This window comes from Zootermopsis nevadensis, unplaced genomic scaffold (genome assembly GCF_977971745.1).
Source record: "Zootermopsis nevadensis isolate Lab colony 2312 unplaced genomic scaffold, Znev_1.0 Znev_ptg000027l, whole genome shotgun sequence".
Taxonomy (NCBI): Eukaryota; Metazoa; Arthropoda; class Insecta; order Blattodea; family Termopsidae; genus Zootermopsis; species Zootermopsis nevadensis.
In genome coordinates, this window is record NW_028259159.1 from 2,676,853 (window position 1) to 2,702,824 (window position 25,972).

At 40.7% G+C, this 25,972-nt stretch overlaps 1 protein-coding gene and 1 long non-coding RNA gene across 2 annotated transcripts in view; one reads left to right on the forward strand and one right to left on the reverse strand.

Annotated features, from left to right (window-relative positions):
* LOC147872457 (uncharacterized) overlaps positions 1-25,972 on the forward strand; it is a 213,432-nt gene that overhangs the window by 180,782 nt on the left and 6,678 nt on the right. The gene's annotated exons all lie outside the window — the stretch shown is intronic.
* The window catches only part of Lim1 (LIM homeobox 1), a 66,586-nt gene that overhangs the window by 7,166 nt on the left and 33,448 nt on the right, over positions 1-25,972 (reverse strand). Inside the window, exons 4-5 of the mRNA XM_087356314.1 lie at positions 5,233-5,472; positions 4,477-4,694 (exon numbers count right to left, since the gene is read on the reverse strand). Of these exons, the coding sequence (XP_087212440.1) occupies positions 4,477-4,694; positions 5,233-5,472 (458 nt within the window). The remainder of the gene's footprint in view (positions 1-4,476; positions 4,695-5,232; positions 5,473-25,972) is intronic.

The window sequence follows — 25,972 nt, forward strand, 5'->3', positions numbered from 1 at the left end:
TCGTTATGTGGGGCCATAACCTCAAAGAGGACGTTGTGCCGCCACATGCAGTAACTTTTCAACCCAAAACAAACCTCGACTCTGTTAAATAAGCCTTGAAATGTGCACGTTCCACAGGACCATGTTATCGGAAGGGCTTTAGCTCAAAAATAACCACCGGACTTGTATTCCGGAAAGACCGGCTCGAATCCGGGCTGGATAGACTTACATGTCATACTAAGATTTATCGTGGGTTTCCTCAGTCCCTTCAAACAAATTATAGGCTAGTGGCGACCCTCAAAATAGGCGGCGACTGCTTCTTTACACTTCCCTGTTAGTTGACGCAGCGTCGTAAAATAATCAAGTAAACAACGAGAAATACTCCGTTATTTCATAATATAAGTAATGTTACATAGTTTTAGTTAAGACCTGCTGATGAAAAGGTTTAAATGCCTGTTTAGGCCGAATATAGGACTGGGTAACTATTTTTACTCGTGGAGTCTAGAATGGCTATTTCGAAGTGACCGCCGGCGAGAGATATCAGCAAGAAAATTTCTATAGTTTAGAAAAATCTTGTGCTATCAGTTATCCGCGTAGACTGGTCTTATTTGTGGATACATTGTACCAGGCATACAAATAACACTGGTATAAATAATAAATCCGGAAAGAGCCTTCTTCATTAACATTCTAAAGATATATGTTAAACCAAATGTTCGGTTGGCCACACTGCCTCTGATTCGGAACCCACAAAAAACACGGAATGTTGCGGAGTCTACGTGTATTAAAATACTGAAGAGGACGTGGCACAAAATTGAAATATACCTGGCAATAAAATTCCCTAACTGGGCCACCCAACTTCTGTTTTGTTATCAGGAGATTTTAAAGTCTCTTTCGAACCGGTGATTATCGTTGTCCTGATGGAGATTTTTCGTGGATTTCTTCGGCCCCTCTAAATGCTAAGATAACAGCGTTGAACGTATTCCGCCAGCGCTTTGCCTTCACAGCGACCCTGGCACTAGATACTACTCGCCGTCTGTGTAGGCGTAAGAGCGAGCGTTCGTCGTTATACACACCGACCGACATATACAAGATATAACTTATGGATTTGGAGAGGCGGCCGTAGGAATCGAAACGCGAGTGAACGTGACAGAACCAGTCATTAGAGCCCAGGGATCTGTCGACAGTGCATGCAGTATTTGGCCTCTGCCAAGTTAACACGCTACGCTGTGCTCTGGTCCCAGACAAGCATCCTGGTCTCACTCAATTAACACGATCCCGGGTCATTTATATTCTGATTACAAACAGGTCGCTTCACTGAGTGCGGTCTTTTCTGTTTTTATCGCGACGCTCTGAAAGCACTCTCGAAATGGCGGTGCCTTACAACTCAGTTTAGTTAAAAACAGTAGATAGATAACTTGAATTACAATAACTAAGTCTCTAGGCTTTTATCATTGCTCTTCTCAGTCTTCTCTTGCTATTTTTATTTTTTATCTGTATCTCCTTTACGTTGTTATTTTATCTTTCCTTCCTTTCCCTTTCTCAGTTTAAGCCGCGTTATCCAACCTGCGGTTCGCGAACCCCACCCAGTAAACTAAGTATTTCAGAAAGAGATTCAACTCATAGTTATTTATTTTCTGTGCACCAATATTTGAAATCAAAGTCGCACTGCGTGGTCGGTGTTGATTAGAATAACGCCATTCTTCGTGTACGGTGTGCTTAAAATTACAGAGAGACTTTTATTTTTATTTTTTTTCATAGTGGAAGTTGTTTGCAATATTCCATAAAAGTTTAATGTCCTTAGTGTAGCCGTTTGTATTCATCCTTTCGTATCTCGTACGATGGTGCATAATTTCATCAGTCAATACAGTGTCGTCAAATGATCTGCAGACCAATCAGCTCTTTATCCCTTTAACTTCAGTCCGTCGTCGTCTCTATGAGCCTTGAAACTGTAAGAGTTGCAGGTTGGACAGGAGTTTCGTGATGCCGTGACTCAATCTGTCACCTCGCACGTGCCGCCAGGCCGTCATCGCGCCGTCACCGTGTCCATCTGGACCAGACCGCCGCTGACAGAGCATTTAGTCTTAACCACGCCTCGCCGTAGTCTCAGGACTCGAGGCTGCAATCCCACCTAAGCATCCGTCTTGCATGGAACGGAGTAAAGGCTGTGTGCCGTGCAAAACATTGAAGCCGTGACCAAGTGACTTAATTTTTAAAACGTAACTTCCATGTTAACTGGGTTCTTTGTCGCCACGACAGTTTGCGGTTAGAGGAGGAGACCTCCAGATATGAAGGGCAGATATGAATATACTGAATAAGCAACCATGGACATCCGACAAGAGGTGGTCCTCCAGCTCTGAGGTTGACTAGATGGCTAAAAATTTATTGCGGTAAAAAATTAGCACATTGTGAAATGTTACGCTGTGCCCCGTACTTGGGCGGGGAATTTTATGATTAGCTACGCGACTATGTGCTCCTCAAGAATGACTTTGCTCTATGTAGTTTCTTTTAGAGTGTCTAGATAATAATCTATATAATCTACGTACAAATGTAAGTTCTTATAACCAAAATACGTCTCATAAATAATTCCTTAAAGTTCTTGCATTTCGACGGTATAGGAGTTTCCTTATTTTGAGGAGAGATGAAATAAATGACGGCCACTTGAGCCGTTTTTGCTTACAGAGGTGACAACTCTTGTGGTCCAGGAGAGAAATGCTGACGTGTCACGGAATGTTGCAACACTCTCCGCCTCATTCTGTTCCTTTTTTAATTTGAAACATTCCATTAAACAGCCTAATGACTTTTTCTCGAGTGAAACATCTACCAACATTCTTCGTATGGTTCTCTGTAAACTCAAGGCTTCTCCGAGAGACTGTATCATTATGGGGGGGCCATGTGTTGACAGTCCAAATCTATATAATTAATTTAACAGGCCGAATAATTATCAGCATTCAGAAACTTCAAAAAATAATTTTAAGAGCATGAAACACTTCCCGCGACAGCTAAAAATATCCTGCTGTGCCGAAACTCGAATCTTAATCTACCCCAGACACTGAACGTGGAAACGTAGAGATTAGAACTGTTCCTCATTCTGGAGGTTTCTAGTTCGGTTTCGGTCTGAGGACCTGTTGTCCCGAATGAGTTTCAGCTGTCCCTCTTGTAAAATACGAGTAAAAGAAAAAGAAGACTTGATCACTTGGGAAATCTGCACACATTAGAATAAATCTTGAAGTAACAAAGTGTGAAGGTATGGACTGGGTTCAGCTGGATCAGGATACGATCAAGTGACGGGCTTGTGTGGGTACGGAATTGTGGGCCTAATGATTCCACGTGTTCCATAAAAACGGGAGATTTCTTGACTAAGATACTGTCAGCTTTTTCATACTACATGACTGATTTAGTTTTAGGATTATTCAATAAATTTCATAATATTTGCTCAAGACTCGCGCACATTGGACTTTTGCAGTGAAAACTGGTTCTCTTCATGTAGTTTTACTTGTGTCGTGAGATGGCGAACATCACTAGGCCTGGGGTATGGCGGAAAACTGGATTCCTGGCGCATATTGTTAGAACAATCTCTGCCGCGTCGTTTGTGTTACCGAGGCGTTACACAGCCTCTCCGAGACACTTCATCTACACCTTCGCATAGTGGAAAAATCGGCCATGTCACATTCTCTTCAATGAGTGCGCAAAAGTGGCATCTGCCTGAATCAATGGTCTCTGAACTTCGTATCTGTAATGAGCACTCTCTTCAAAAATGAGAACATCTAAAAATTATATTCTCTTGGTCTCTTTGGCAACACTTCTTATTCCGTTATTGACCGAATATAATATGACGGTTTTTCGATAAATATGCGGACAACTTGTATATTTCAGAGGCACCGGTTATCAGAACTTCCTTTCATAAGTAGCCAGTATCTCTCCACGAGCACACCAATCAAACACTCGGATAAGTACACTTGTCAGAATATTGCAGTATTTTTTTTTAAACGTGCTTATTCGCTAATTGGAGCATTCTGTCCAGTTGTGCTTGGACATTGGGGCGACGAATTTCAGCACCTTACGTGACAGAGTGCAGTTTCACAGGAATTGAGGTAGGCCTGTGCACCCGAAACATCCGCCCACTACCGGTGCATATAGAGTGTTTCTCTTTTCTGAAGTACTGGGTTTCTAGCAATTTCCCGTGTTTCGTTAAGTATAAGCAACAATGAGTAACGTACCAGATAGGCCTAATTAAATATGTAATCCTTAAATAACATGTTAAGGGTTGTTCAGACGAATGAGCGATGCGTTGAGAATTTTGGTTACAGAATTGCAAGGATACCATTACTTGGGGGGGGGGGTGGCATGAAGATTGATCTCACAAAAACAGATTGCGAGAAGTGAAATGGATTGTACTGGTTTGAGTATAAAAGTCCGTGAACACGATAATAACCTTTGCGTTTCCCATAAAAGTTAGAAAATTCTATACGTATGTACGTAGTTCCCACGTGGGCCTACCTGTATGACTCTCATGGGCAGACCGGTCTCTTTGGCCAGTTGCTCCCGAATGTGCCTCGTCGGTTTCGGCGTCTGCGAAAACGCCGTCTTGAGGATCTCCAGCTGCTTGGCCTTGATGGTAGTCCTTGGTCCCCGTCTCTTGGACCCCGAGTTTCCGTCGTCCGGGGATTTGTTCTCCGTCTGCGAATCCCGCGTCTCCGGGTCCCCGTCCAGCGAACCTGCAAGATAATACTCTATAAAAACTAAACACTGTAACGATCAAGATCTCATAGGCTTGCATTTAACTAATTCTAAGACATACAAGATGAGCTGTAGCCTAGCAGCTTTTACGTCCTGTGGCTGGTACAGCAGTCTTCACCATACTAATCAAGCATGACACAGCCCTTAACCGAACGTCGCGCTAGGGTAGTAGCACTCCTTCGTATTTGGGAGTCCCGGGTTTGCTTAGCCTGTTCCTGCGGGATAATCACTTACATTTGGCCACGGCTGTTTCCTTCCACATGCAGAAGTTGCTTCAATAAGAACGTCGATGAGTGATTAATCAAGCAACTTACTAACAAGCCCTCCTGAATTACAGTAGACAATTAAAAGTCAACTTTTTTATATTTTTTCGTTTAAATAATGAAACAAACGTGACATGTTCCTCTACGTTTCTGTATCTCAGACCCACAACATACGAAAAGCAATTACATTCCGATGTGTGGCATTCTGAGGAGCATCAAGATAGACACATGCTCGGTGACCGATTTTACTCACCCTGATCCTCCGAGTCGTCTTGCCCCGTCTTGCTGTCATTGAGGGAACCAGGCCCCCCTACGATGGGTGTCATATCACCAGGCGCTAACGAATTGTTGTTCGCTTCGGGCGTGGTACCGGGGTGTACACCCCCGGGATGATGGTGCTTCAGTCCGCCCGTTCCTCCGGGTGTCGTCGCCGTCGTGCTTGTGCTATTGTCATCGTCATCATCGTCATCCGTTCCAGATCCCAGCAGCGACTCTGCGAACGATAGAATACAAACAGATAGGCCTACAGTCTTTGACGAGAAGAAACATGTTGAAATTGCAGCAAGTGCAATTTGTGACACTTTTTGTTTACAGACGTATTAATACCTATACAGCGCCGACATTTTAATGATCTCTGGCCCAACCTGCGAGCGACGTAGGAAGCCCCAGATGGAGTGTAAGAATACAACGCTGTTGTCGGCTCTTTATTTGAAATGCGAACGTCAGGGCGTGCAGTCACAAGCTTATAGCTATCAGAGTACATTCCGGTATGGTTAGCGGCATGTGATTCACTCGCAAACAGAGCTGGCAACGGACAGCCCGAAGCGCTGATTCAAGAGATCATCAAATAGCATCGCGATCGTAAACGACTCCGTGAGACACTTTTATAGGTTTCAGTACAGCCCACAACACACCAAACCTTACCTTCAAAGAACGTGCTTTTAAATACATGTTTTATGGGTTCAATAAATATTCCTTTTCCTCATGAGATTGGCATAAAAGCATGTTCTGCGCAACTTCCATGGCTTTTAAATCAGGTCTGTGGAACATATGATACAGGCCAACTTCAAATTCCGCAACACACAAAACAGCTCCAGAAGTACGTGCTTTTAAAAACATGACATGCAGACGAATTAGGCTCAGTAATCTTCTGCAAGGCATGTATCTTACGTTCATCTCTCGGTAATACAGTACTCGTGAAAATTTTAGCCTTTTATGAAACCCGAAATTTCATTATCATGTTTATACGAGCTCGCCACTGGTTCCTGCCCTAAATAAAATGAATCGCATTTCATTAACATCTATTTTAATTTATGCTCCATTTACTCCTACGTCTCCCGAGTGGTCTCTTCCCTTGAAGTGTTGTCTAATGTACGAACCACGTAGCGACTCTGTTTTCTTTGAAGATAACTTTTAACATTTGCCTATGTACAGCATCACGATTCAGGAACTATCAGTCTTGTCTGTCTGTCTGTCTGTCTGTCTGCTGGAAGTAGCTCTCCTTCGCCACATGAAATATTCATAACCTCACGTGGGTCCTTTTCGTCTTATTACTGTTTGTACGTCAGTCGTGCCGTTCTCTTGAGGCAAAGGTTCATTTAGTATTCGCTACTTTGTAACGAAACTCCCACCACGTCACAAACCGTCGCCGCAGACAGGGATTAATTTCTTATTTTCGTTATGGCGTCGGTGATGGTAGTAATGAATTTTTGCGTCATTTATCGTGGCCTGCTATTAAGATGCTTGTTCTACTCAGTAACAACATTTGGGGAACAATTTTGTTAAAAATAAACACGTGATTTAATTTCTGGCACAGTGCCTTACGGAATAACACGTAAACAGCTTATCTGGTTGATTGGTAAGTTGTTTTGTTCATCGGTGTGTTGTTGAGTTTCTTGACTGGTTCATTGTCTTTGTTATTTGTTTCATTGGTTTGCTTACCATGTTTGTCGTTTGATTTGACGGTTTCTTTGAAGTTCTATTGGTTAGTTGCTTGTTAGTTTGTTATTTCACTTTGTTCGTTAATTGTTTGTTGGTTGTTTGCTACTGTTAATTGGTCGTGTGGCGGAAGTAGACTTCTTTGCGCCCGGACCAAATTCGAATAGGCTATATGGGCCTATCATTTGCAGTTTGCAAAAAGAAGAAACTTGGACGACAACAAATTTCCAGTCAAGAAGTAAGTAAAGAATCAGTTCTCCCGCTTTGTTCGCAGTTAATATCTCTTTTTGCCATGACAACATTTTTAGATTTAATAACACTTCTTGACTATAAGAGATACGCGCCATTATATCCTGTGTACTAGCTTCACAGCTTACGGTTACTAACCTTCAGAGAGCCTTTGGTTGTAAAAACGTCGTTAAATATACAGGTTGACGGTAAATATAAAGTCACTGTCAACAATTCCTGGACATTTCTTATTTTGCTACGTATGGTACGATCACTTGTATAAAATCTAACATTAACGAGGTAGGATGTATTCCCCAGTTGCACTAATCTTTAGGGACATCAATTCCAGTATGATAGGCCATAATTAACCCTTTCTGTGCTACGAACGATATATCATACCCAGAAACACCATGCATGTTTCCTCTGAAGTACGTTTGGTGCTAAACACGTCACTGATGAACTTTTCACTTTACTTTAACAATTCAAGCTATCATTTTGTTTCATTTTACCAGTAAAAATTATGCCCAAATTACCAACATACAAAAAATAAGACACATCTGACATGTAAAAAACAGCATAACAAATTAAAAAGTAACGGGTACTGGAATAACCAGAAATGTATACTTCCATTTCGGTGTCAAATATACAAACAGCCCAATTAGAAAACGTGTTTACATCACTTTGTTTTATAAAGCATAAACCAGTGTTAAGTAAAACCACTGATTCCTACATACAGTTCCAGGCGTTTGCAGGATACTCGGATAAATGTCTGTCAATCTGTCTGTCTGTCTGTCGGAGAAAGAAAACTACCTAACCTGCGTCTCTATGGAAACTGCTGACTAGTCCACGTATCTTTCAGTTTGTAATTTCAAAATGTAAAACAACTTTTTTAATCTCTACTTCCAACACCACAGAACACGCACAACACATACACGTCCGTAAATAGGAATTAGTGAGTTTTAACAAACTTGTTCTCGCTGGAATATTCACTTATTAGCTGGTTTAGTTTCTGTCCCTGTAAGCCTATGCGGAAATGCAGTATTACATGAAGTTAATGCTGTAACCAGTTAAAATGCTGGTTTAATATAATGTTTTGTTGTAATAAATATTGGAACAGTCGCCGGTGTCCATTTCATAAATCAATATTGTATCTTGTAGGTTTCACCCTTTTCATCTTGAATTTTAATCAGCAAAATTGTCTGCTTTTGTTTCTATACAGTTAAGCGTATGTCAGTGGCAAATTAAGACAGTTCCCTTCAAGGCGCCCAACAAATTTCTTTAAATTACCTGAAAGTAATTCAATTTGAATTTAAACACTAACGATGTTAAGAGCAAACGTGATCTCTATTCCAGATCTAGATATCCCGTTTGTAACAACGAAAACGTTGGCACAGCCGAAATTTCTAATAGAAGTTCTTATAATGCGTCATATAAAGGACATGTAAAGCTGTAATTATCATGAGTAATAGCCGATGGGCCGAAATAACTAACATCTGCGAGTTCATAGCAGCAGGTCTGTGGATCGAACATTCCAGAACGTTGCACGGAACACGGCTGACTGGTGTTCCGCCTCGAAAGTTCGCAGGTTGTCGTGTCGACATTAAGGCACGAATTTCAGGTGTAAAGACAGGGTGATCTCCAGTGTTACGGTGTTCGTAACTGAATCAGACGACAGACAGATGCAAGAAACGCATTAACAGGAAGAAGAATAAACATATGTATGAACTTTTGCAACACCTTGTCTGTAGGGTGAAAAGAAAAAAAAAATACTTGAAGGAAAGAAGTACGAACTTCGGTTCAAATTTAAATGTAAAATGAGCTAGTATACTGTTGTTTTAAAGCTAGCCTATGTAAGGAGATGAAGAGGAAATTGTGTAAAATGCAACACTCTGAGCTTGAAGTTGAGGCGTTTCAAAATTCATTAGTTTCGAGTAGCGAAAAGGTATAGTGCGACTTGTCATTCCAACTTCGCATTTAGTAGAGAATAATTACAGCAAAACCCGTGTAGGATACTGTGGTATTGCGATTACACATAGTAGATTCATGCGTTCTAAACAGCTTTCTGATAGGTTTCTAAATTTTTGAGTGCTACTGCGACTATTATAAACAAAAAAGTGTGGCGGGATAAATCCCCTTAGCTTATCGAATTCACTCGGATCGGGTGGAGACAGAACACGGTCCAAATGACGATCGCCCTTCGGTAAGGACCGACTTCTAGGAAATATGACAAAGCCTCCTGCTGGTCTGTTTTTTTTTTGTTGGCCTTGTCCTCTAATTCGCAACGGTAACATGGTAATAGGCGCATATCTGTTCCCTCTTGATAAAATATCTGATACACAAACAAGAATTTTCAGGTATCAACATTACCACTTATCACTTTAGACTGGTGAAGAGTGAAAAATCACCTATAATACGAGGGAAAACTGTTTTTCCAATGCCGGATTACATTATATAATATTTAATTTTCTATTATATTCACTTACAAAATTAGTAACATGGTTTTAGTCTTCGAAGACAATGACAATAACTGTAACCTTTTTTTAAATATATAGCCCCACCCAAAGTCTTTAAAAGAAAGTAACGTTCCTTTTACACCAACGGCCTATATTAACACGACATGACGCTATATAGTCTGAGGAAAAATAAAAACACTAAACGACTAATAAAAATTATTTCCGGAAAAACAACTGGACGATGAATTAGTTGGGTTTTTTTTTACTCAAATTCATTTTTCATATTTTAATAATTCTTCAGCGTTCCGCCAAGAGACATTGTATCGGTGAGTCCTGTTTTGCATATCATATAAGTAGAACGCGTAATCTTACAGTATTATCATATGTATGTGAATGTTCTCGCTAGAAACTTTAAAACCAACTGACGAGTTATCATGTAACTTAGTATGAACATTATGCTGCCCCGCCTGCAAAGTGGTGGACAAAGACTATAAAAATAGAACGAATTCCATCAGGCCTGTTTGTATTGGCTGTGCTGCTGTTATACCGACTAAAATACAATTCTTTACTCAGCTCTGATTACAATCTGCTGTGGTACATTTCATCGATACGGTTAAGTGGTTTGAGAGTTTTCTTAAGTGTAGGAACTGACGATTTGTCAAAGCAAAGTTTATTGTGCAAATGCATCGACGAGGGACGAGGGTTACAAGGACCTGGTGCATGTCCCCCGCTGCTCAGTGCATTGTGTCCATCCAGGCGTGTTCCGTTCCCTCAGCTGGCGCCAGTTTATGCGGTCTCGGAACACGCATGTCCTATCAATTCTCCTCGCCGCCGCTGTCTTGCGTTCGCCGTGCTACTCAGGTGCTTCGTTCTCCACCGAACTTTGCACCTCTCACCTCAGAGGAGGGACCGGGCTTCGAGAATGCCACATCATCACTAAAACTTCTTCAGGAAACATTTCTGGATTTCGTTCACTCTAACAGCGAACGGTTTTCAAAGACCAGGGATTTGAGCCCGCCCTTGCTTCTTTGGTGAAGTATTTAACCTAAGCCCTTGTACAGGGTGTTCCCTGAAAAATGTTTAACTATTCACTCCCATGAAAGAAACTGCCACTGTTACTCAAATGGATGGTTCATTACTGATACAACAAATCTCCGCCACTCATCTCTATACTTAAAGTCGTTACAGTTTCCCCCTTATGTCCATTTTAATATTATCCTGCTAAATGCAGCTTTGTGTAGCATTTTCACAAATGTGGGAATGCATTCTCTGCAATACGTGGGTAACGATTATAGTGAATATTGTTTTCAAATGCAGTGTACCCAGTGGCTGTTGTCATGGCGACGAGCGCGTGCGTGGCTGGGGCAGAACCGCCCCACTTGCCGCCACAGACAGTGGCCAATCGCGGCCCCCAGTCCACACGCCGTGCCACATCGACACTTGCCACTTGCCATGTGCAATGTCACCGGCCACAGACAAAGTTCCTTCCGAGAGCAGGCGCATTTATTCCTTGTTTCCTTTATCTTTCTTCTATGTCTCAACCTCGCTCTTCTCTGTTTTTCTCTCTTCACCCTTTCGTCTGTATCTTTCGTTGTCTCTTCCTTCCTTCTCCCTGCCTTTCTTAATGTCTCGTTCGTTCTGTTTTACCATATTCTTTCATGCCTGTCTGCCTTTACTTTCTTTCTTCATGTCTCTGCTTCCTTTCTACATCCTGAAAAATGTTTCTCTTTATACTGCCCTTCTGCCTCTTTTTTCCGTCTTTTATTGTTTCTGTATTCTGTAGCTCTTTATACATTCCTTTCTGTCTGTATCTTTCACTCAATATACTCTTTCTCGCCTTTTGATTCCTTTCTTCCTCCGCGTGCTCTGAGCACTTCTTCGGCCGTGGCGTGTAAGCACCGGGTATTTGTGACATGAAGTAAGATAAGCATATTTTATGAACCTTCCGTTCTTAGCCACATGGAGAACTAATTTAAATAGTATTCTATGCTTTTAAAATTAATAACTTCCTTAAGCACGACACCGAGGCAATGAGATAACTGACATATGTGGGCATGTTCTTTCGAAAAGACACTCGCCATAAACATGTTCAAAATAAATACCCTATCGTTGTGTTTCCATGTATATACCAATATATAAGTTATGTATATGTAGTACCTCTGACAAAAAAAACGTGCTGGAATGAGAGTTTAATGCAGAATTTGAAATACGATGGCTTTCTAATTTCGTAATTTAACTACTAAACGTTAATTCCATTTCTAGTTCTAACATTTAGACAAATTCTACATTATATTAGTGGATATGGATATATGACCGTCAGATTAAATTAATATTCACTCATTAATCTTTAATTTTGATGATGTGAACTACTAATATAGTTGAAATTTCAGCGGCTGAGCCGATAGCTCATGCAGTTTATTAGCAGCCTTGCACAACAGTACACTTGGAATGTGCTTTAAAGCCTGACGACAAAAGACTTAACATAAGAAGCGATAAAACATAGTCGTGAGAACAGCGTGCAACATAAACTGAACTTACCACAAGCTGACATTTTGGCCATTGGAGAATCCCGATTTTCATCCGCGTTAACTTAAAAGTCAGGATCTGGTGGAGGGCTTTGGTTAGTTCGGTGATGAACCTTCGGGTTCCTTAAGCCATCTAGTTAGTTAAGTTAACTTATGAGAACAGCACATTTATTAACAATATAGTGGAGCACACTGAGCTGACAACTTCCGTCACCGGACTTCAAGCAGGAATAACTGAAAGGCACGTAGTTAGTAGCAATCTAAACGTGGATGCATTTTTATGAAAGGAAATATATATTTTAACAGGACAAATAAGTAATTAACAGACAGTATCTTTTGTTAAATGACTAAGAAATATCGCCTATTTACATTACAAAGAACTGTAGGAAAACAGAAATGAAAAATGGCGCGTTGGAAGCAACAATCTATCCCTAAGACTTCATCCTTATGTACAAACTACAGCCAAATTTGCTGGTCATAAAAAATCGATCTGAATTACACAGAGTGTTATCTGTGATTCATATTTACATAGGCCATATATATATATATATATATATATATATATATATGCACTCATGATTAGTGCGCGCAATTGATACAGACAGAGGTAAATAAAAGTGTGCGTGCACAAAGTACCAGGTCATGAAGACTTGAGGTTAACAACCCGGACAATTCATGTGTGCATGTAGGATATTAGCAAAATCCATTGAAGTGGACTTTAGATCCCTGGTATTTCACAAAGCCCAACCGCTGGTATTCATGGGGTAGAGGTCCACAGAACGGTAGCTTCCCGAAACGTAACCACAACCGGCCTTTGACAAGCAACAAAGCAACAAGGCTTTCAAACAAGTGCCATAAATACATCAAAATCGCAAAGTTGTAATACCGAGAATCGTTATTTCCGTTGCGGCCTCCCGAGCGAAGCATTGTGGCTTATTCTCAGCATATGGGACCAAACTGGCATCCTAGTTATATTGCATTCTACAACAGATAAAAGCTAATGCCAGGACTTTTTAAGAGGTAAAGATGAATTTCCCCATGTGCTTAATGAACACCACAGAAGTGTACAGGGACTTAAATTTGTAGCTTCATGCTCTGGCCGCTTTGTGCCAGGATGAGATATCTAGGCACAGATTTGAGTCAAGGCGAGATGAATCCCAAAGCCGATCTGGGTTGCTGGCTACAAGTTCCCTAGTTACTCAAAAGAAGGAACGTGTGTTTCAAGTTTCTGAAAGTTCTCAGGGCGACAGTCAAGTATAACATCGATGAAGTAAGTGAGCAGTTTAGAATATTATCCTGTATAAGGCGGAACTTTGTGATTTATAAGACATCATTCAAATATTACATGGGAAATAAATTAATAATATTAAGATGGATCAGATCCTTGCAGACGACAAATGCAGGGAAATTATGTTGGTAGGGTTATAATCTCTTGTAAAGCGGAAACTTGGAAGATCGAAAAGGAAATGACAAGTTAACATTAAGATTGATCTTAAAGTGCTTTTAAGATTAGTAATGACTCAGAATTGTGTCCAATGGCTGGCTTTGGTATTCGCGTGTAATGCTGAATCGTCGGGTTTTTTGCCAGTTACATAGATGTATGGGATTTGAGATTCTCAAGGTGAAGATGTTCAATGTTGGTCTTCTGGTATGTAATGCCTTGCTTGTAGACACCAGCGTTTTAGAGAAACTTATTACCTCCATGCTTAGGGTTTAAGTGCTGAAGATGGAAGCGTTATGTACCTCCGAAACATTTGTACTTACCAACATACAAGTCTACGGCCTCACAAGCCGTTACTCATATCGACTGGGAGTTTGTCAGAACGAAACAGGCCCAAGGATCACATTGTCCCCCGACAATTTATTCTTATCATACAGACAAAATCTTTGTTAAATACTCCACCAGCTCTGCCTTAATCTCTTTTGTTTGCCGTGTGCTGCATTACTTAACAACACTACAAATGTTCACAGTTACTTAAGAAAGAAACACCAGAGCTACTGTGTAGCAGTCAGTGACCCCATAGAGAACCTTTTCATGACATTTACAGAGGCACTAATATTAACTGACGTTTTGTGTTTTTTGAAAGAAATGATGGATTGTGTCAAAGGGGCTGTAAATTACCTCAGAGGGTGGGCAAACCGTTATACGAACTTAAAGATTGTGGGGGAATTGGTAAGCTTACTTTTCTTTGCATTTCTGGAAAGAAGACAAGGGTGATTATTACAAGAGAAGAAGCTTAAACCCCTGAGATTTATGCTCCTGTGTGTTTCTTGCGCAGTTTGCAGAACTGTCAGCGCATTTCAAACTTGACAGATAACAGCAGCAAGGACAAGACAGAGCATTCAAACGAAGCGTGCTTGTTAAAACTGCCCATGTATAGGCCTAGCCGATTTTATTTTAAAATTATATAAAATCTAGGATATTTAAGATATAGTTAATTTTCGTAAAGTCCAATTTAACTAACTTTTTGAAAGCATAACACAAGGTTCAATACCGCTCATTACCCTGACAATAGAAACAGCAAGCTCCTCTGAAAAGACGGTCATCTTCAAATGGCAAGAATCATTGATACAACGTACTGTAGGCTAACTATATCACACACAGAATGCACTGTATCCCACAAGTTTAACGCGACTAAAAAGTGAATAAAGTAACACATTATGAAGATCCTTATAGTAATAATAAGTTTCATCACCATCGGCACAAAAGCCCGCCATTGCCACTGTCCTTAGGTTATTCACGTATCAGTAAGTTTCCAGTTTACGTTCATTTTCTACGCGTTTTCTTGACTATCACCCGTGTTTAAAAAACTATACTTTCTAGTTACAACCAACTGTCTGTTAGTTCGCTTCATGGGTTATTTAACGACCCTTTATCTATTGCATGTGTTATTTAGCAAGTGAAAGAATTTTCAATGTATTGGAACTTTATAGCTGCTACGCCGTGTAATGAATTGAAACAACTCTAGGGCGTTTTCCGACCCGCTAGCACAGCCCTGCAGTCATTTGCAATGTAACGTGTTATCGGCGTATCGTATTAGCCTTTGTTTACAAAAATACCGCATCTGGCATTTTATACAACAGTACAAATTCACCCGCCTAAAAATTTGTTTTACACGTATATTTAGGATGTACATTTACTTTGGCAAGACTCAGATATTACGTGTTCATATTGGGTTTAATTCTGGCCATCTGTCAGAAGCGTTTCAATAAACACACAGAGATAACACAGGCTTCGGGACAGTGGATCGACCGAAGAAACACAGGAACAGAAGCAGGCAGTTCGGCTACACTTAGTTCACGCCCAGGTCAGTCCTTGCAGGATTCGTGGCGGACGAAGGTTTCTCTCCGAACCCTGCGGTTTTGAACTGTCAATATCATTCCACCGCTGCTCACATGTCTAGGAGGGACAAAGGGCCTGTTAGAGGCACAGAACACCGCAACAATAACAATATTCTCTCTGAGGGAAAATAATCTCTCCGCGTTGCGCAGACTAGGTTTTCTGAACACCACGGAGTGGTTTTAACTTTGTAGTTGCTTAAGTCAGCTGACACAAGCCAACGCATAAATGCAACTTACGCCCCTTCTGCAGAAAGTGCACATGGAGTGGATATTCTTGTAATGCCCAACTGTTCCATACGTCATTATATGTAACAGAAAACCAACCACCAGAATCTGTCAACGCTTTGGCATGACTTATTCAGTTCGTTCATTTGCCAGCACTTTCTAAATGCCACACAATGTACCGAGATTTATGCGATATTGCGTTCGTGAAAAACGCCACGTCACTGGATAACGTATAAACTGAGTACTTATTTTCACAGACTCTGATAATAATGGACGTTGCGTTCCTCAGCGGGCATTTGCAATAATAAACTTGGCGAGTGTGATTATTTTTTGGACATTGGAAGTGAAATTAAGTTTTAACACACGAAACACATTTAACAAACTCCATGGAGCTCATTCCTTCTTTAGAACTTGATGGTTGCTTAGCAAGTAAAGAAATTTTCCGCGTTTTGTGGAACCCGAAAGTTCATCACAGTGTTCAGATGAACCCGACATCGGTCCCTTTCCTGAGTCAGAAGAAACCAATCTCTTGGCTTCATGCTTCCCAACCAAAATTCTGTACGCATTACTCGTGCCCTTCCAATCACATCCTCCTTGAATAGAAACTACCAAGCACTTCATTATTACGCATTTTTCTCCAGCTTCACGTCACATCAACATCCGTCCTATAAACACGACATTAAATAATAAGTGTAGGCCTACTAAATTAAAATGAAGGCATCCCAGTGGGAGATGAAGGTATTTCCGATCTCTGAAACGAGTTAACCAAACTAGCAAAACATTCAGAATGAATTATCATTACATCACAGCGTCATTCCCTATTCAAACAAAAAGAATATACTGAATATTTACAGAATATAGGCCACACTCTGACACCTTCCGTAGTCTTCCTCAGTCCAGCCAAGCAATTTATTATATAGCAGCCTACATTAATGCGCCACATCCACTTCCTTCCCACCTCAGTATTAAGGAACACCCTACAGTTCGATCTCTGTGCGACTTACAGACATTTGAGACGTATTCTTTGAATAAACGTAGAAGCAAGCCGGTGGTACTTAGGCCATTCCTGACATGTCGCGTGAACTGAGATTTGAAGTCTAGACAAACACGATCACAGAGCAGACGTTACAAGCCGCTTCTGGTTGCAGTAAGGTTCCGGGCTTAAACAAATATTTATTTTGCCACTTACTGAGTGGAGTATCGTATACACCAGCTTGGCATGCATATCGCATGAGAGAAGACCAGGGGAGCCACCAGAAACCATTCAAAGAACACAGAGAAACCCGAAACCCACTTGAGTCAAGGAGAGAGACCCAAAGATAACAATGGCATTGCATCTGGCCGGCTGTAGGCACCACATCTGAATATTCTGGCGCAGGCGAATACAGACGGATGGCTGTCAGTCGGAATGGAACATCGCGGTAGGATCGATAGCCCTCTTGCCTCGTATTCGAGGGTTACTGAGTTTGATACTCGACCCCGACTATCGTGACCTGAAGGTTTCTTTGCGAAGAACTCATTATTCATACAACCATCCTGCGATTTACGCTGTAAAATGCGATGAAGAAGTTTTTCCGCTCAATGAAGAACCTCGGTGTGAATAGGTATAGGTAAGGATTGGGAAGGATAGAGTTGTGGATGGGCGTGGCTCTCTTAATAGCAAATACGCGAAGATTTTGAGGGCTGTCGTTCCATATTGTGAAATACTATCCTAGTGCTTGGATCGAGAAAAAAAGTTTCGCTGAAGAAAGCCGGCGTGCTCGAAAATGTTGTCTCCCGAATATAATTACCTTTATAAAACGTTACGTCTACGATAACATGTTTGATGGGAGGTTATGAAAAAAACTCTTGTAACATCAGTAGCAAAATCCAGTTCTCAACTTGAATTCGAAATGGGTGCTTCTTGAATAAGTGAGACGCACTGTGTTCAGCTAGCCTGTCACGGACGAAAACAAGCGACCGTCGCAGAAGTGTTCCCTCAGGACTTCTCATATAGACAGATTTTCCATTTAATGTGCATCGTTTGTCTATCCTTGTCACTGAATATGTAGTCGTTTGAAGATGGCGCAAGGAATTTTCGTTTCATTTTCAGCAAAAGAAATAATTGAGGCGTAAAAAATGCGCGTAAAAATGTTTCCGAATCAGTGACCTGTGACTACTCTTATTTGTCTACAACTTAATTCAGTAAGCACCTCGCTTGGTAAGAATTCTAAACCGCAGGTAAAAAGGAATGGAGTGGAAAAGCGTGCTGCAATGGAGTAAGTTACACCTAATTTCCAAATCCGGTGTGTAGCTCACTGACCTTGATGTTTATTTATTTCATTTACATTCTGTTATTGCAAAGCATCTCGCTCTAAGAACAAAATCCGCACAATGTCGTCAATGAAAGGCAGAACTTTCTGTTTCGGAAAGATGGCTAAATTAGGCCTATGCAACTATAGAAATGGTGAAGACGCCAAGTTCCATTACTACGAAGGGCATCAAATATAGGTTAATTCTTCTTTTATGCGGCCAATCTTCTTTGCGCCGAATTATGATGCTAGGTAATATGTAGAAATGTGTGGGCTCTCATTGCCAACATTGGAGCACACATTACAGCAGAATTATGTTTTGTTTCAGGTTTTGAAAATATAAACAACATTAAATTAATCTTTGGTTGTTTACAGAACCGTTCGGGGTAATTATGATTTTGGACAGCATCAATTCATATAACTGATACACATTTTGAAGAAGTGCATTCCTCTTCACGTAAAAGACTGAGTTACATTTGAAATGTTAGAAAAGTGAGAACGTAGCTTGTGGTATGTTGTAAAACGTGTTAACAAGTGTTAAAATGAAGAACGCTCTTCACTGACGTAACCCCACATGCAGACACATATTTGTGGCCATATATCGTCCCTACCCCCTCTTCGTAATGCGAAATTTTGTAGTGTGCCGTCATGTGCCTGCGTGCCGCGGATGAAGAAAGCCTGCAGGGCATTAGCCTACGTCTCGACTTAGCATCACGAGCCCCTGTTTGGGAACACCGCCGTAAATTTTCAGTCCAGACAGACAATGGTTTGTAGAGACTTGACGCAACAATTGATGGGAAGTTTATGCTGTGCTGCATGAATGCCTGGGAATTTTTATTCGTAACCATGGAGATAGGCACTACAGTAGTCGGTCTGCGTACTGAAGGCCGAGGACGGTAATTTATAGATGGGCGCTCCTACATCGGTTCTACAGTTTTTGTGTTTTGCGCTATCAGGCACAAGCGTCTAACTGCCACGACGCATCGATTATTTGCTTAATGTGACGAGACGATGCATTTTCTAGTCTCAGGTTCATAATGTCAGGGTTTCAGTCCTAAGTGCTCTGAAATTCGTCGTACCGGATGCCCCTGATTCTGTTCTCGGTGATAAGGCCGCTTTCTTTGTCTGGTTCGTTACATGTTGGCATTATATGTGAACATTTGGGATTGTAACTCCATGTAGCAGAAACCAATACATTGTCCAGTTATTATGTAATTCAGGGAGGATACTCGCTGATTTAGAACCTTTCTTCTTCGTCTTTTTCTTATCTGAAACAGTTCATTTGTTGTTTCCTGTGTCCCATTCTGAAATATCTTCTGGTTCTTCAAAGATCATTCTCATTTTTATTTTTACAGAGAACTTTGACATCAGTTTGTCGGTTTCCATTTGAACTTTAATTTTAAAGATTTAGGACCGTACTTCTACAGGTAATACAAAATTACTTAAGTGTCTTCTGTAAATAATGTAGTAAAATAAATGGAATTTGAGACTGGCGTTTGGACAGAATCGGCATTAAGTTCAAAACTGCAAAAAAGAATTTGAGGACGTTAAAATTTAAACTTAAACCACATTAGGTATGGGTGGTACTAATGCTGCTCTTGTACTGACATTTATGTTTGTAGCAACTTAAGAACGATGCACTCTAAATCAACTTCTCATCTCTGACGTAGACTTACAGGAACCAACATAAAGAAATGCAGCTATCACAGGAACAGTGGAGCTCTCAATATAGCCCGCATATAGCGACCATTTAACTGAAGATTAATCGGTACAAACAATTCTGTAACTTGAGCTGATCCTTAGTTCTTAACCCCTTGAAGCACGAATTTTATGTAAACAATATTTAAAAATCATTTCCTACCTCAAACGTTTTTTCGTTGCAAAGACAATATGGTTAATGCTGTTTAAGGAAATACTAGCTGTTTATTTTGAGATCCATACGAAACTCTTTAAAATACACCCAATGGGTAAAATACAGAGTTTCTGTTTGTTAAAGCAGGTGTTACCACCGGGCTTTAAAGAGTTTAACACTGCCCCTAGCTGCCTCGGCTACCAAGGTCACGGGATTCCAATACCGACAACGAAACATTTTTAAAATGTTGCAAGACCATCTGCCATTAATATAATCGGGTGGCTAGGTTAGTAATACTGCTTCGTATTTTGGTTGGGGATGTCTCTGGTTCGAATCCGAGCCCGGAGAGCGGTTGTCGTGATTGGGGCCATAGTTTCATTTTCACAGAAATATTTAGATCGCAGTTCCCGAAGAGAACAAAAGATAACACATGCAGGATCACAGTTTTGCCTGCTGTTTTGTATGGGTGTGAAACTTCGTCTTAAGCGCTGTAGGAAGAACGCACATCGTGTCTGAGAACAAAGTGTTGAAGAAAATATATGCACAAACGAAAGAGGACGTACAGTGCCCGAAATGATTACAAAACGAGGAGTCTGATAAGTTTTACTCTTAAGTGTGATTTAGTCAAGGGACGTGATATTGAGAGGACATGCAGCGCGCATAGAGTAGACGAGAAAGAACTTGCAAAAGTTAGTTTGTAAATATCAATATGAGGTACCACCACATGGGAAACCTAGACTTATACATGAGAATAACAATAAAATGTGGTTGAGATAAATAAAACAGTTGGGAAGATGGGAACTTGAGTCAGTTGGTTCAGTATACTCTGGATACTGTGATGAAGTATTGGGAAAGAGGCAATTTCGATGGCGACTGTGTACCAGCGAGATAGTCTGTAAGTATCGGAGTGCAAGCCGGTGTGGCAGTCACGCTGCTTGTGTGTTCCCAAAGCTCTTGCTGTGGGTGTGTTGTGAATGCTGGGAGGGCGCTTCCTGTGCTATTGTTGTGTGCCAATAATAGCTGCAGACCGCATTCACTGCCCGCGGACCGGCAACCTTCGACCCGAGAGCCGAACCATTATCAGTGGCTTGGCGACGCCTGCAGCGATTTCACAAAACGTGGTCCGCGGGGCAACATCTGTTTTCAAGAGATAATTCACTACTGTATTCAGGATTTAATTTTCAAAAGTAAGATATAAAACACATCTGATTTCACATATAGCAAATTACATGTGATCTTGGTCGGTTTTCCGACTAATATATCTTCTTCTTGGCCTGTAAGCAGGATCAATGCTGTAAAAATTTCTTTGCCTTTTCTGGTCATTACTTAACGAGGAGGCCGCACAATCAAGTCTGTCCCCTGTAAACACGATCCTGTCCACACTGCTTACTGTTCTTCCTGCTACTTATGGTTCTTTGATAGGCCACGGTCTTTGGCCACATGGATCTTTTCATTCCTGACGTCAAGATATTTGCATTTTAGTTGGGAGCATTTCCAGTTCAACCTAAGGTTACCTGACTTTGTGATTCAGTGATAATGATTATTTTTTCATTCGGAACGTTCACGAATCTTACCTCAGCCCTGAGATCGGCTGACCTCACTTCAGGATATCAATTAATATTTTCAAATTAAGTTTTTAAAATCAACCTACCGTTCGACATTTTTACTTATAGCTGTGGAATTCAAAAAGTATCTTTAAATTGTTCAACATTCTACGTCGTTAAATAATCCGATATTCAACCATCCGGCACTATATATGTGGTGAAAATGCATCCTTATTAAATTAAAAAAGAGGAATCTCTCAGATATGGTTCTTCATCCTCGTTACTTCTACCTGAAGACATGAATCCACATTTTGCATAGTTGGTCTCGGAAAGTGTAGCTCTCATTCTGAAGAACACGAAGAGGACTTCCTGTATTTAACACACCTGAGTTGAATTCCCTGTACATACCTAAGCTTTTCCATAAACCTCGCAGAGAAATAAATGAGTGGTGACATCCACTGTAGTGGATTTCCTCCCTTCTTCCTTAGCCCGCACCACCAACCAACGCATCCAACACTTACGAAGTGTCTTGTAACAGATCGCTGTATCCAGTGTTTAGCCCAAAGTGTTAATTTGCTGTACGTGGCATTCTGTGATCTGTGAGTGCAGCAGCGACTCCATTCTGGTGTCAGAATACGGGGAACCGGTTCCCATGAAAATGTTTTGGGCTCGGCACCCATGAAGTTGTTTTGGTGCTGACATCACAAATCATTGCTCATCGTTTTTCATTTTTTATTTTTTTATTTTCTTGAGCGCTGTTATTTACTTCTGCGCCGTTTTGTTTCCAACTATATTATCGGACATTGATGCTTTGTAGATGAGTGGGTGTGTGAGGTGTTTCAACACAATTACAGTATGATAAAAGGACACTTTCTTAATGTCAAAATAAGAATCTTCTAACCTTTATGTATGACACTTGTAACTTCGATTCAACGTTATGCATAAATACAACAAGAGTGTTGAAGTTCACTGCAACGGATCATATGGCTTATTTAGGCCAATTTCAAAGTGTGATCTTCACAAAAAAATGCATCCGTTGACGGTCTTCGTGTTCATTTACAGACACAAAATGTTTTCCTCGAGTTCGTTCGTCTTATCCATCTTGTGGCAGAAATTAGACGTACAAATTCGCAATGTGGAACAACGTTAACAGAGTTAAGGACTGAGTACTGCATTATTTTGTACTTTGTTAAACATCGAAACATTTTAAACAGAAGTTGTAGATCATAAAGAAGTGCAATTCAAGCCGAGTTCGTATCAGGGTGAACAGCTCTTCATACAGTGCATTAAATTATACTTAAGCTTCGTATCCAGAGGACCCAAAATTAAATCCGCCTTACAGCATACGGTTTATACCGTCAACGCGAAATTTAACCAAAATCCGTTCAATAGTTTTGGAGAATAAAGTTGTGGATGGACGGGCATTACTGTATATTGTATGTTTATTGTTCGCATGTCCCGTAAGAGCGCGTAACGTTCAATCACTAGGGCTATCGGTTAAGCAATCCTCTGCCTTTCGACAACAGGCGGCACCCGGCTTCAGTTGCGTCCGAATGGCAAGCAAGCCCTTTCATCAACAATCTGAGCAATTAAAAGCGTCTCTGAACAAACCAAGAATAAATAAATAATCAACGTTCACAAGGTCTCGCTATATCATTTTCTTTTTTACTGAGGTAAATCAGAATGGTTTAAGAGAATGTGTTCTCTGGAGTTATTAAAACCAAATAATGGCTGTGAAAAACTAGGTATAATTATAATATTAATGAAGTAATTTAAAATTATTAACACATTTCTGTTTACCAATATAAAATATGGATAGGCCCTGTATTAAATTGTAGAGGTCCTGCGATATGCTGATTCCTCATTCAAAGGAACCCAACCATAAACCTAATAAATTTCATGGAATTTAAACCTGAAAGAGGCCTAAACTGTATCATACGCCACGACGCCGGCTTTCTTTCCAGAAAGCTTCGGTTCAATTCCAGGGCACTGGTGGGGAAAACGACATTGGAACAGTTTTTTCTCCGAGTACTTTGGCGTTCCCCAGTCATTAATCATTCCACCGACACTGCATACTGGTCCATTACAGGCTCAGATGTATGCGATAAGCGAGCGTTTTCAAACTAGGTCAGTGAAAGGCGTGGGCCATTTGCGACTCATGTCAGTGCCTGGACAACCATGAACATTGGCTGTCGTCCGGGATATCAGCGAAGCATGTCCCGCGCACCAACCACGGTTTAAACATCCCTAATCGATTAACTGGCCGGTTAAATTCCGTCCCATGACAACACAGCCCGTGTAAATATCCCGTCTCGTTGCACACCAATGGGCGGGCCGCATTATGTCTTATTCAAGGTTCGAACCTGCAACTGTCCGTCTTGCTCAGTCGCTCCCAGCAAGTGTTGGTTTACGAGGAACAGACTATTCCGATAGAAATTTTACCTCGGCGAGACCAACAGACGTTTCGGAAGGAACTTGAATTGAGCTAATAGCGATTTTCCTCATTCCTCCAATACCAGCTTTCATAATTATCCTTAAATGTTATATGACAATAAATTAATCTGACTAGCGTTTTTAAATGACTATTATTTGTCTCTCGACATCGAGGAAGAGGCCTTAGACTGCAGGTGTTCCAGAACACGGAGCTGAGAAGAATATATAAGAGGGAGGAAGAACCAGGAGGCCGGAGAAAATTAATTTATGAAGAGTTCCATAATTAGCAAAATTCACCAAAATTATTAAGTAGTACGCATATGAGAGATGAAAAATTAATACGAAATTTTAGTTGGAAAACCCGAATGGTAGAGAATTTGAAAAATATCAGCTTGGATGTGAGGATAATATTAACAAGGATCTTAAAGAAATATATAAGGGTTTGGACTTGATTCATCCTGGTCAGAAAAGGGTTTATAGTTATTCTCATATGCACATAATAATGAACCTTTGTGTTTTTTGATAGACGGGTCATTTCTTCACCACTTGAACGACTATCAGTTTATCAAGAACTCCACTCGATGAAGACAGTTATTTGCCAAGATACAGTTTAATGCACAGTGATGTAAAATCAGGATCGGGTCCAGCTGTGGTATTTTGTTGTGATGGTGATGAACATTCGGGATAATTAAAAGGAATTGCTAAATCAGACCGGCCATCAGCTGCTCCTTACTAGCGGCACAAGAAGAGAGAGACCTTCACTCAAACTGGTGATCGTCTGCCTGAAAACCGCATTCGCAGATATAGGACTATAAAAACGTCTCATTCACCCTCACATAAACCACCCCTTGCAGATGATGAACAAGCCTGTTGAAATTATTACCTCATGCAACAACTTGGGCCGGCGACCTTTTGAGGACTTTAACACGATTTCCGATGATGGATGAATTTCAAATCTAATACAAGTGGAACGCAGTGCTCAGAGCGCCGGTCAGGCAGGCAGGCCCGCAGATCGATCGCACTCGGCATTAAACAGGGAACTGAAGAGGACTAGCGGCACACAGCATGCCCCAAAAATGCGTTTCACACTACCAGGTGTCACAAAACTGGCGCAGTTCTGCGTATGAAATCCGTTCGTGTTTCTAAGCTAATTGCGTATTCGGGTCAAAGCAAAATGAAGTTACCTCTTTGCTTATCAGGAAATTATGATAACGTACAGAGTGCGTCAAAGCAAAGGTCCACAGGTTTTTAACCTCGACGAATTTTGAAGATGAGGGATTTGATGAAAGAGCCAACTGAATAAAAAATCGTCTGAATTTAAACGTTTTATATAAACATTTACAAGGGAAATTTCAAGGCAGTTCTTCAAAATAGCCAATTAAACAACAGCTTAGACTACTGAAAGGAATGCAAAGGAGTATATGACAATATGTTCCAAGCGCATTCTTTGTTATTTGCCATACATCGTTGCACTTCCAGATATAAACCCATTATGGTGCAGCATCTTCCTTGAAATGTTATGGCAATTCAGCAGGCCAGATATTTCCCTGATAATGTGGGCTGTAGTCTTCTGCATGGCGACGCCGTGTTACGTCGGTACTTACCAACGTTTCGAAAGAACGTATTACATCCATGTTCACTTCTACCCTGAATACGGAAGCAATATGTTCCTCCGAAACATTTGTTATTACCTACAAGAGTATGCAGCGTCAACCCAGGAAACCACACTTATAACAATTTTCCTGTTTTTATGTAATCCGGATCGTATACTGAGGTAGATGGGTAGCCTACAATTTGTATCCTCATAGCCCCTTCGTTCAAAAATGTACTTAAACAAAAGACAAAGATATTAATTGCTCCCTCTGTACCCCAGTTTTAGATGACAGAATGACCACTCTTTCAAATGCATAACGAGAATTAGTAATTTTGAATATCCTTGCGGGTGTTTGAAATATATAACACTACAGGATTTTATTCTCCAATAACGTAAGCCTATAGTTAGAGTTATAGCTATTTTATCAATATTTAAATTAACCGCTTATCTCTTATTTATTTATTTTACAACCAATGAAGCTTCAAATATAGTCAGAGGTAACATAAATATTTTGTCATATCTCGCTTGTGTATTATATTTTCGCTGTCCAATGTGTTGTTTCTGTAAG